This window comes from Octodon degus, unplaced genomic scaffold (genome assembly GCF_000260255.1).
Source record: "Octodon degus isolate 3935 unplaced genomic scaffold, OctDeg1.0 scaffold00026, whole genome shotgun sequence".
NCBI classification, from domain to species: domain Eukaryota; kingdom Metazoa; phylum Chordata; class Mammalia; order Rodentia; family Octodontidae; genus Octodon; species Octodon degus.
The window spans coordinates 9,093,558-9,106,032 of NW_004524602.1; the positions used below are offsets into that span (position 1 = coordinate 9,093,558).

The 12,475-nt window shown below is 42.5% G+C and overlaps 1 protein-coding gene across 1 annotated transcript in view; it reads right to left on the reverse strand.

The window, feature by feature from the left end:
- Iqch (IQ motif containing H) overlaps positions 1 to 12,475 on the reverse strand; it is a 218,911-nt gene that overhangs the window by 93,057 nt on the left and 113,379 nt on the right. Inside the window, exons 9-10 of the mRNA XM_023712572.1 lie at positions 10,815 to 11,363; positions 10,058 to 10,124 (exon numbers count right to left, since the gene is read on the reverse strand). Of these exons, the coding sequence (XP_023568340.1) occupies positions 10,058 to 10,124; positions 10,815 to 11,363 (616 nt within the window). The remainder of the gene's footprint in view (positions 1 to 10,057; positions 10,125 to 10,814; positions 11,364 to 12,475) is intronic.

Below are 12,475 nucleotides of genomic sequence, written 5' to 3' on the forward strand. Positions count from 1 at the left end.
GACCTCCTCGGCGTAAGAAAAACTATAGCAATTCAGGGAATAGAGTTTCTGACCAAATGAACTCTGATAATTGGCTCTTTGCTTTGATGTCAGTGTTTAAACACTAGACAGTGTCCTGAAATTAAATGAGTTTAGGATTCATCTAAAAGCTTCTCTGCCGTATGCATATGAATTTAAGGACCAATGGACTGTTTGAATTATTTGAGAAAAATTATTTTCCAGAGAACCTTTCCACATATGAACATTACTACAGACGGATCAAATTTCAGTGCTGCCTTTATGCTGATTGCAATATTGAAACTCTTGGGATTTTTACATTTATTAAAGTCTACCCATATTTAGATAAATGTTTGTAAAGATGCATCGTAAATAACTCAAAGACCCTATGAGGAGGTAAGGAAGACACCTAAATATGTTGAAGAAAAGAGCCTGAGAGCATTCCAAGAATGCATTTCCTTTCAGAAGTGAAGATAAAAGGTAGTATACGATGTCTCATTAAGATGATGTCCAATTTAAAATATAAAAGATGTTTGATCACTTTATAGCCAGAAATGCAGCATGTGAGGGAACAAGTCTGTGTTTCATTCAAGTGCTCGAGGTCAGCTTTCCAGCAAATTGCTTGGTACCTCTGTCACCACTGATCAAGGATGTGAACAAATATCTTTGCAGAATTATGGCAGGATTGACAACTAACCCATTTACAGATGCACCCATTTTTCTCTTTTCTTTTTTTCTCCTTTCTTTCTTCCTTCCTTCCTTCTTTTTTGGTACTGGGGATTGAACTCTGGACCTTGCACTTGCCAGGCAGGCACCTATGCCACTGAGCTATCTCCTGGGCCTCAAATGCACCCATTTTGGAGGTCCTGGCCCTACCTCAGTTCTTTAAGTGGCTGCTTCCACAAAGCTGTCAGCCTCAGGTTGCTGTAGTTCGATCCCCACAACACTCCAGCCAGCCAAAAGTGCCCTGCAGGCATTCGAGGAGCAAAAATAAATAAATAAATAAATCCTTATTCCATTTGGGCCAGGAGATGGCTCAGTGGAATAAGCGCTTCCCTGGCAAGCGCAAGGGCCTGAGTTCAACAACAGAAACAAACAAACAAAAAAAAAAAAAAAAAAAAAAAAAAAAAAAAAGCACCCATTTTCAAAGAATTGCATATTAAGATCTCAGAACATGAAATATCATGTAAAATAACAGATATGAAAAAATGCTGCCAACCATAAAGCACTGCATAAATGTAAGCTATTGTAATGTTATGAGGTGTGTGGACTTCCAAAGCACACATCAACAACTGATTCTGTGACAAGCAGTGTGGGTGTTCCCGGAGAAGTAATGCAGCACAGGCAACGTGACTCGAGCAGAGGTTGGATCAATTTTACTCTCATGTTTTGTGTATCTACACAGCACAGGTGTTGATCAACAACAGTGGAAAGATATCAACAGTGCTGCCTGCGTATTTAAAAATAAGAGAGACTTAACCAGGAAATTAGCAACAATTATGTGGCATTGAGGAGTTCAAAAGAAACGTCCAGTGGCAGAGACATTGAATTTGGGGGTATTATCTACAAAAACATGGTTACTTCGGAGATCAGAGAAAGAATGCTGAGGAGTCTTGAGACTCCCTTGACCTCGCCCTGTTCTACATGCAGAAATCAGGGTAAGTGCCTTGTTTCCAGTCCCAGATTGCACAAACCGACACATCATCGTACAGCTCAGCTACCACATGTTTAGCTCTTGTGATCAATTTAGTTACATGAAACAAAAGAGAGGGCTCTCTAAGTGAGATTAGAGAACTTCAGAAAGAACCGAGAGCTTTTAAGTCTTTCATCACTTTAATTTTCCATTTGCTGTGATAGGCAGAGTACTAGCCCTCCGGGATGTCCATAGTCTAATCCCTGGAACCTGTGAATATGCTAGATTATGAAGCTGTGAATATGCTAGATAGTGAAACTGAAAATGAAATCAAAGATGTTCAGGAGCTGACTTTGATGTCATTCATCATAAAGGTCTTTGGAAGAAGGGGGAGACGGAAAGGTAGGACATTAGAGATGTAACTCTAGAGGGCAGAGTCCCAATGGTTCTAGCTTTAAAGATGAAAGAAGTGGGTCTCAAAGGGAGTGTCTCTCTGCTGATACCTTGACCTTCCTTGTTTTCACACTTCTCACACTATCCCATCAGATTATCACTCTGTGTGCTTTAAGACCAGCAAGTCTAAGGTCGGATCTTCCCAGTCCCCTCTAAGTGGAGCCCCTCCTCAGCTTTTTTTTTCACCTCTGACTGAAAGTTGAGAGAGGGCCAAGATGCCTGGTGCAGGAGCTGCATTAATAGGTGTTGCTGCTGTTATTATTATTCTCTTCCTAACTACAGCGGAGCCAGACTAAAGTTTTCAAAAGGAGCTTCATTTACATGCAGCATGTCATTGCTCCTACAAGCACAAAACTCGCCTGAGAGCTACGGTCTCCGTCCCCCTCGGGCGTGTGGGGCAGCACTTTTCCAAGCAGCTTCCCAGTCCCCCTCGCTGCCCTTCTCTTGCGCTGCCCTTTCTTCACTTCCCCAGCACTCTCCACCACTCTTCCCACGTGCACCCCACCATTGCTTGCTTGCTTATCATTGCTACGCGCCTCTCGTTCCCCTGCACTGCTGCAGCTCCTGCGAACGGACCTTCAGGGTAGGCACAGGGACGATGCATCGTCAAATGGGTGGGCAGGACATGTTTGAGGCCCTCATTAGAAGAATCTGTCTTTCATGTTCTCTTTTTCCCGAGTGTCCTTTTCATTCCCTCACTGTCCCCCTTTCCTTGGGGTTCTCTGATCTAGAGAATCTCTGGTCAGCTCAAAGGGTGGAAAGTGCAATTTGTAGATTTCCCCAGGTCCTGATCAGCGCATGGAAAACAGCCCCGGCAAAGAGGGTCCCCGTCTCTGCCTTCTCTCCGTGGACAGGAGTACGGCATTTCTCCTCATGGCTGTCCCTACTGCGTGTGGAATACACCCTCGGTGATAATCGAATGTTCCATCTTCTCGCAGATAAGCAGTTGCAACACACACTTATGGCATTAAGGAAGGTAACCTGTGAGCTTCCTCTCTGAAGTTATTCAATGACTTTTGGTCTTTTACAGAAGCGAATGTGTTCTTCAGTGGCTGCTGGTGACCATTTCTCTGTCTTCGCTCCCATCTTCACGACACCCTCACTGCCATGCACCACCTAGCCGGTGACGCTAACTGCTTCTTTGCATGCAGAAGACTGGCTTGGTTCCTTCCTTCACTGCCATCACAGAACCCCAAGAGAATGAGCAAGGCGGTGCTCCCTTCCAGGGCCTTCTTGACACCGGTTTGTCCTTTACGTCAGGCCTCTCTGTTCCACGGATCACTTATTCTTCAACGCCTAGCTTATTACCCTGTGGCTCACTCTGAGTTCCTCTGGTCTCCAAGACCTGGTCCTTACAGTGTAGTCAAGGCAGAGGAGTTTGCTAACAAGAGCATCCTGATTATCAGGTAGTTAGAATTCATCTGATCTCTCTGGCCCAAGATGGTAGTTTGTCCCTGCCAGCTTGATTGGTGTAGAACCATAGTTCTCAGCCTTTGCCCTAGTTTGAAACACAAGATGGGTAATATTTGATGTATCCCATCCTCCCAGTGGCTCACACAGAGTTACCGCAGTGGTAAAAGAACTTCATTCTTTGGGCCAGGGAGATAGCTCAGTGGCTTAGGTGCCTGCCTGGCAAGGTCCTGAGTTCGATCCCCAGTACAAAAAAAGAAATTCATTCTTTTTTTCTCCACTTAAGGCAGTATACTGTGTACAAACTAAGCGAGAGTGACGTTATTACAGAGGTGACTGCTCCAACTCAATTAAAAGAACTTTGGTAATCTTCAAATGGTAAAAATATGCGGGGCTATGTGGCCTACTTCACAAAGGAGTGCACATCAGCATCCTGTGGCACTGTGATAATGGTGATGTGCATGTCATACTTGTGCCTGGGCTTTAATTACTTGTGCAAGTGCAAAAGCACAAGCTACGAGAGAGCAAGAAAGTCAGATGCCAAGAGAAAGGGACAGAACACTGTCCAATGTAGTTATGTAGTATATCCCATGCCAGTGGGTTTTTTTAAAAAATGTATTTAGTCCAGGGTCTACAAGGTCTCACTATGCAGATTGGGCTTGTAGTGATCCTCCTGTGTTCAGCCTCCCACGTGCTGGGATTACAGGCGCATGCCACCACACCCAGTCTCCATCGCTGTCCAAGTGCGCTCCAGGAGCGGGTCTGGTAGGGCATGCTGGGGATCGAACCCCAACCACTGTACTCTGCCTAAGCAGGCTCTTTAGTCCGCTGAGCTATCTGGCCGGACCCTGACAGGTTTTTGTTTGTTTGTTTTATTTTGTTTTATGTATTTGGTACAGGATCTCACTATGCAGTCAGGACCCGCAGTGATCCTTCTGCTTTCAGCCTCCCCAGCGCTGGGATTCTAGGTGTGTGCCACCACACCCAGACTCAGCGGCCAGCTCAGTGCGCCCAGGGGCCCGGCCAGCTTGGCATGTAGAAGCAGGGATCGAACCCCGATCCCTGCACTTGCCTAAGCAGGCGTTTAGTCCCCTGAGCTATCTTGCAGACCCAATCCTATGCCAGTTTGATTAAAATAAAATTGATGTTTTAGGGAGTGGGCTGTAGAAGGGAATTAGGGAACCTTGCTACAAGGATTCAGAACACTTAGGTATGCTTATTGAATTTGGAAATCATTCTCAAACTAATTGGCCAAGTGGAAAAGCCTTCCGAAGGCGAGAACTTCCTTATTCCCGTGTTCTGTCAGCAGTTGGTCGAGCACTTCACACTGCCAAAGCCAGTGATTCTCAAATTGCAGTCTGGAGACGCTGGGCTGGGAACTGAAGCTATTTCAGGTATCTGCAAGGTCAACACTGTTTGCAGAGCGCCCTAAGATGCTGCCTGCCTTTCCAGCCTGTTCTCTCACAGGGCACAAAACATGAAAAGTTTATTCACATGCTTGCAGATCCACACTGGAACTGGCAATATTACCCCCGCTGAGTTCAGTATGAAACAAGAGGAGGACACACACAGCCACCTGCAGAGGCTACACAATGCTCTTCTCTGTTCCAAGTACATATCCAGCTCAGGATTTTCATCATATGCTTCAACCAAAGCAACATGTATGACAGACTAAAACACAGAAACAGCAGGCTCCAAGCATGCTGCATTCAGAGATTGGCAAATTTGTCAGCTGCCACCACTCTCCCCACTACAATTTTTTTTTTGTTTTGGAAAATATTTTATTTTATATAAAAATATGTTATTTGGGGGTAATGTCTGTAATGGGTTATTGGTTAATAAATTTTTATTTTATTTTATTTGATACAGGGTCTTGCTATACAACTCAGACTTGTAGTGATCCTCCTGTCTCAGCCTCCCCTAAAGTTTCTCAGTTTTGGTTGCTAACACAGCAAATGATAGATACAATTCACTTAAATCCAGACTTTTTTTTTTTCCCAGAACCGGGGATTGAACTCAGGTCCTTGCACTTACCAGGGAAGCACTTATTCCACTGAGCTCTCTCCCCGGTCACCCAAATCCGTACTTTTTTAGGATCTTTAATCTATAAGTTTAAAGTGATCTTGAGACACTGTTTAAAAGTCCACTGAACAAATACTAAGAAAAGTTTTACTATTTTTATGAACATAAAGTTTATAGATTTTTTTAAACACACAATATTCATCCTAGAGCATATCCTAATACTGATTCATTTCATGAAAGGCCCGTGTGCTGGTGCTGCTTGATGCTCAGCTTGCAACTGTTTCTGGGTCTTAGAGTACATTAGATGGTTCAAGACCAATTGGAGATCTCCATAGTTCAGGGCTTCTGGACTCCTGGTCTAAAGCAGGGAACAAGTGTTAATTTGTTTGATATTGATGAATAGAAATACGTTTTCATTTTGGTTGGGGCTATAAGTAAATTTGAAGGCACAAGTGTATATAGTTCCTGATCAAACACGATCAGGATATTTCTCAGAAAGGCTGGCTGGAAGGTCTCAGCAGAGCCCTCATCCCAATTTATGTGGTGATTCCATAGCTCAGCTCCGGGCTCCATACGCCTGCCTAAATGCACGTCTCTCCACCTAGGTGGGAGGAACAGAGCCGAACTAATCTTTAAGTTGTCAACTAAAAGGTGAGAAAGTAGAGACGTGGCCAAGTGGAAAGGCACAGTAAAAACCCGACTTCAGATCCACACTCTGCCTGTGTCCTCTCCCCTGCCCTGTTCACAGAGTCCCAGTTCTCGCCTCCTGGGGAAGGGAAGTTCAGTCAGGAAGCGGCGGTCTGGTGAGCCTTAGGGGCTTTCTCAGCTTGGCATCCGGTCAGGTGCCCGCGGAGGTAAGGTCCCCCACCTTTTAGGCTTTTGTTACAGCGCAGACCAGCTAAAAAATGTTTTGTGTGAACTTCACAGTAAGAGGATCCCTAGTTTTCATGGAACAGAGTATTCTTAAGATCACTAACAGTGCTTAACCCCGAGGATGACAGGCACAGAAAGATGACAAAAATGAAGCCTAACTGTGTGCATTAACTTTAGCCATTAAATCAATTGCCAGCGAAGCTAAGACATTACACAGAGGAAAAAAAATCCGACCTCGATATGTCTCTTTGTATTGTAATAGAGGAATAGAAGTGAGAGGGGAACTCATCTCTTGGGATGAGTGGCCTCAAATACCTGCTCCTGGCAGCAGAGCCCATGCCTGGCACACCTCACTTAATGTCAGCTTGTGCCACCGAGTGTTAGTGGCACCTAATGGTGTGCTGCAACAAAGTGGCACAGGGGTTAAATAAAAAGTGGAGAGAAAAAAGTGGACCAAAGAAACAGGAAGCAGAATTCGTTTGCAGGTTTTATTTAGACCTCTGGTTTTTCTAGAGGAGTTAGGATTCTTTATTACAGTTCTTTCTTATTTGACTGATAGATTTTGCTTAAAATAGACCCCAGCATTCTATTCTTGCTATGAACTACGGTAGATTGTTTTGTTATAATTATATTTCATTAATAAAAATGATAAAAATACGCAATATCCAATTAAGAGATCAGCCTATCTATTCTACCAAGGATGATTTTTTATAATCTTATAAAAATTATAACACCATTTGGTTTCTTTGGATAATTTGTCAGTAGCATTGCACTTCTCCTATAGGTTAAAAATAGCTAAAATATTTGTTACATGTAGAAATAATACCTGAAATATGCAACAGTCTGTCAAATTGTATAACTCCTCCCCCCCAGAGAGGTTGCTTTGCAATCTGTCATTTTCTTAATATTCATATTATCAAACTATAATTTAAAAATACATGATCAATGCTCTGAGTAAAAAGAATCAGGAAAGGCCTTCCTTCCTGTGATCCTGGTTCTGCAGATGCGGTTATTTCAGTGCGTGCAAAGCTGCACAGCAAACCATCAGACCCTTACAATGCAGTGTATCGTGCAGCTGTCAGCACCTGGCCTGCACCTCAAGTGTTCAGATGTGCCACAGCAGCCCCCCCTTGGTGGGCGGCGCAGTGCAACTGTTCCGAGGGTGACTGCGGCAGATTTCCTATGGAAAGAGAAAGGAGGACAAGGCTACAACTGACTTTACGCGCCTGCCTGAGCCGGTTAATACCAACTGACTGTGACACGCGAGCTCTTCTGAACTCTGGAAAGGGAACGATTAGACTGAAGAGACTGGTTTTTCTATATTGATAGAAGAAATGGCTTTTCTTTTGCTCATGTCTGTTTCTGTGAATTGTGTAGAGAAGCTTGTAGTGTAGGAGACAAAGAGGTCACATTCTAGCCAGCCAAAGTTTTCTTTCTGTACTCCTTGGGAAAGCAGTAAGCAAGAGACAGGACTTTATACCATTTTTCAAAAAAGTATAATTGAAGAATTCTGTCTGTTGAACAAATATGAGAAGACTGCCCAAGTTATTCCAGCTTATTTTAATGTCCACAATTATTTAATAAACCTAAAGCACGAAATGCAGAAACAAATCCTGCATGGTAAAAGCCCCAAAGTTATTCTCTTGTGAAAATGTGCAATTGGTCTTTTTAAATATTTGATTGAGAAAAAATATCTAAGATATTCTTAACTCTTAAAAATACACGATTAGTTTTCCTTTAAAAGGAATATTTTTGGTTTTTACAAGCAAAAAATAATGCAAGAGGGAAGAACTTATTTATTACATATCTTTTTAAAATGAATAGGTGAAATCGAGAAGAAAATTGGCTTTAACACCAAATGTCAAGTAATACTCTAATTCTTGTTTGTCTGAACAGATTATTTTTTTTCATTTAAGCAAGCCCTTCTGAACTTTCAAGCCACTTTCATCTAAAGCTATCTTTTGTTACTCCGTTTGCATCACCGGTGCTTTCTGATTTTTCCTTCTTTGGCGACTCTTGTGTCAGGCTTCTCTGTAAGGTGGGTTCAAGGGGGGTTTCTGAAGGGACAAGGTCGGAGGGAGTGCAGGAGAGAAGAAGGCAGTGACAACTGCATCTGTGGCACCTTGCTGCCAGCCAGCACTGCGAATAGGGGGTCTTGTTTCTGGCTCCAACTTTTGATAAAACTGAGAAAGCAAAACTAACTTCTCCACGTGCTATCAGGCCAGGCGCACAATCAGCGGTAGGCGCAAAGGCCCCTGCACCTTATTCTAAGGGCCCAAGTCAGTTAATTGGGTTTGCAATTAGCTTCTCTGGTTGCAATCAATTACAAGTGCAATTTCTGCATGTGAACTAATTTCGTGTGCAAAAGTCGTCTCACCAGGACGAAAGCCTGCATTAGGATGAGACGCAGCTCTGCCCTGGCTCACTCGCATGCTAAGAAGGTACAGGCTTCTCCCGCGTGCCACAAAAGAAGCAGAACTAAAAGGCTCTGTGCGCCTCAAGAATTTTATTTAACTTTTCTTAGATGTGAGCACACACTCTGAGCCTAGGAAAAGTGGTTTGGTTGTGTTACTACTCACATTTTGCCAATTTGAAAAATAATCTAAATTATATTTATGTAATAATGCTGTTTTTCTTTTCATACTGTTGTTTAAATGTCACATTCATGTACATCAATATCCAAAAAGGAAACCTTGTGCAGGAGCGCAAACCAGCTACAATCCAAAATTTTATTACAGTAGATCCTTTAATTAATTGCTCCACTTTCAAAAAGTTCTCACGATCCAAGCATATAAAATGGAGATTCAGTAGGTTTTGCTGTTTGTCAAAATCCTACCAAGTGAACACAGGAAATGTGGCCCTCCCTGGAAAATTTAACATACTAGGTAAATGCTAAGCAGCAAAGCAAAACAAGACAACAAATCCCAAACATTTCGATAGCAGCTCATGTTTTAAAAGAACTTTTGAGGCAAATTTCTGAAATTCCCAATGTCATTTTGGCATACCTATTTTACCTCCGTGTTTCAGACAACAGCTTTTAAGTTCTCCAATTCATAAATGTAATTAAATAATTACATTAGTGCTAATTAACATGAAACTGCAGATTATTTAAGCGCAAAAAACACTATTCAACTTCTTAATTATTCTTGTTCACACAGCATTTCCTTTTGCTCAGGCGCCCTAGGTGCAAATAAAGCATCCCATCTGCTCGTAATTAGAACTAAATAATTTCAGAGAATGTAGCTTATCATTTTGACTGCACATTTGATTAAAAACAGTGTACAAGCAATATCCCGGCTTATTGGCGTAACAGCGACGACACGCACAAGCTTGTGTTCTTCTATCATTAAAGAAGATCGAAAACATTATCTGTTATTTCAGGGGGAAAAATACAACTTTTTAGTTCATTTCATACAGATGAAAGCGAATTACAGCAAATCACCTCTCCACTGAATAGCAGCCCCCACATAATGACTTTATTTGCTTAATCCCCAAATTAAGCGCCGTCTCGAGCGAGGGCCCTGTGTTATTACTCTCATCATGTCGAGAACATTTTCCTGCCGAGACCAATTTGAATAAAACAAGGGGCCTTCCTTGAACTCAATCAAGGAGCCATAATGTGGTGGGTAATAGAGGTTGCTGATAGATTTGCAGGCAAAAGTGTTATACCTAATGATGGGATATGGATAATAGTCCTCCTGGAGGTCCTGATGCGATTCCAGTTGGCTGCCAGATGCTGAAAATCAAGAGGAGCATTGATCAGTGACAGGAAGCTGCAGTGGATTCATCTAGTCAAACTTCAGCTGTTTTTCCACTGTACAGTTAAGCCAGGCATAAATTATATTAATTGATTTAATTACATACTTAAAACATCTTCCCCAATTAATTTAATTAGGTGGCTACATGATGCTACTGGCAGGGGAAGATTAGAGGCAGCTCACTTAATTAACAGAATATGAATGAAAAAAAGAGAAAGCAAACATAAATGAAATTGTGAGCACTAATTAAAAGGCTGTCTGCAAACTTAAATACTTTCTGACAAAGTGGTGACAGCAATGTAGACAAGAGAGGATTTTTTTTTTCTAGCAAATTAAAGTGCCAGAAGGTATATATAGGGAGAAAAGGTAATGCACTTAAAACATTGATTTTTCTGACAGAACTCCATAGTCAAAATGAAGGCACTTTTCTTCTATAGAAAAATTCGACAGATTTTTCAGCTTCCAAAGCCAGATTCCAGACTCGGACTAAAGTTGGCTACAAACCAATGGGAGGTTTGTGCGTCACGCCCTGAGAGAAGTCAAAGGCAAGCGAGGCGGAGGGAGAGGGTGGTTGGAGAGGGAAAGATAAAGAAACCACGTATTGCAGTCGTTCAAGCAAGAAGTGTTTCGAAAGAGGGGCCTGGCGTCCCCGCTGGCAGCCCGCGCACCTTGGCTCGGATGCGGAAATTCTCCAGGTGTCTCTGCCGCGATTCCTTCAGGACCTTCTTCAGCCGCCTCTTGTGGCAATGCAACAGCCAGGTGATGGCAATCACGCCCGACGCCCACTTCTGCTGGCGGTAAGTGAGGAAGAGCTTTCTGGCCCGGAAGCACTTCCACGTGGCTTGGATCTTGCTGGCAGCCTCGGACTGTCCACCTTGGCCCTTGTACCGCTGTCCTGGGAGGTTCAACAGCATCTGCACGTGAAGCGGGTCCTCCAACACGGAGAGAAGGTCGGCTCGGGTAAGTTTACTGGTCAGCTCGAACTCTGGAAGGAAGGCCATCAGGCTCCTTCCTTTTATTTTGACTTCTGGTATTGCATAGTCCCTGAGAAACTTCTCAATTTGTTCTAAGAGAGAAAAAATGCTCCCCCAAGTTAAGCTAAAATGCTCCTTGAATGCCAAGAAGTCTGGGGCTGTCTGGTCTATGATACCATCATAAATAGTGAAGTCATAATCCCACGATCGTTTGGGGACTCTGGAGGCTGTAATTTTCACGGTCTGTGGAAAAAAAAGTTGCCAGAAATGAAATACATTATGGTCTTTTCTAGGGAGTGGTCAAGACACTGTGACAGTTACATTACTGTTTACCACTCACTGAGGGAAGACCGGGGTCCTCCTATTACTGACTTCACACATCTACATCTCGGACTACTGTGTTGCCTTAAAACTCATTCTTCAGAAGGTATCTTAGAAATCAGGCAAAGCTAACAACATTTTTATAAAAATGTAATAAAATTGCTTCTGGAAACTTGATCATTAAAAATTATGCTTTGAGTTTACTTTGATATGGTTAGCTGAGCCCCTGTTCTCTTGTAATGTTACTGTTCAGACATCTATCTTGGTCTTAGAGAATGTGTTGCTGATTCTTTGCTCATAATTTATCTACCCATTATAAAACAAGGATGAAGTCATGCTTTGCAGGATAATTTTAAATATTCTCCATAAGAGCTGTTTATGGTTTCCTAGAGGACTGTTGCTTTTTAGTATTTATTGGAATTCTCCTGTCACTTTCTCATAATGTCCAGAGGTGATTTTTATAAGAAGCATTATGTTGTGTATTATCAGCCTGGTCATTTTCTACATTTCTCTTGAAAAGTATTTTTAAAAATCTACTGTCTTCTTAGGGACATATAGGAGGATGTCTACAGACTGGTTTGAGACATTTCATAACAAGTAAAACCAAGAAAACATTTGCTTTACATTTTTTTCTACATATGCTGAATAAAAAATTAAGTTATAGAAATATACTACTTTTACTTATAAGTACCAAGAGAGGGCCTGTAAAAATGGGATAACCAGAAATTTTTTCTTTGTATTTTTCTATATTAAAAATAAATTCTATTTTAGAAATCAAATAAGAGGGGCTGACCAGATAGCTCAGTGGACTAAAGTGCCTGCTTAGGCAGACCCAGGGACTAAGGTTTGATCCCGGATTCACTGTGCCAGCCCCGCCCCGGCCCCGCCCCCAGGGCATGCTGAGACAATGACTGAGCCTGGGTGTGGTGGTGCATGCCTGTAATCCCAGCGCTTGGCAGGCTGAAAACAGGACCAGTGTGAGTCCAATATGTGTAGGGAGACCCTGTAGACCCTGTAAAATATATATATATATA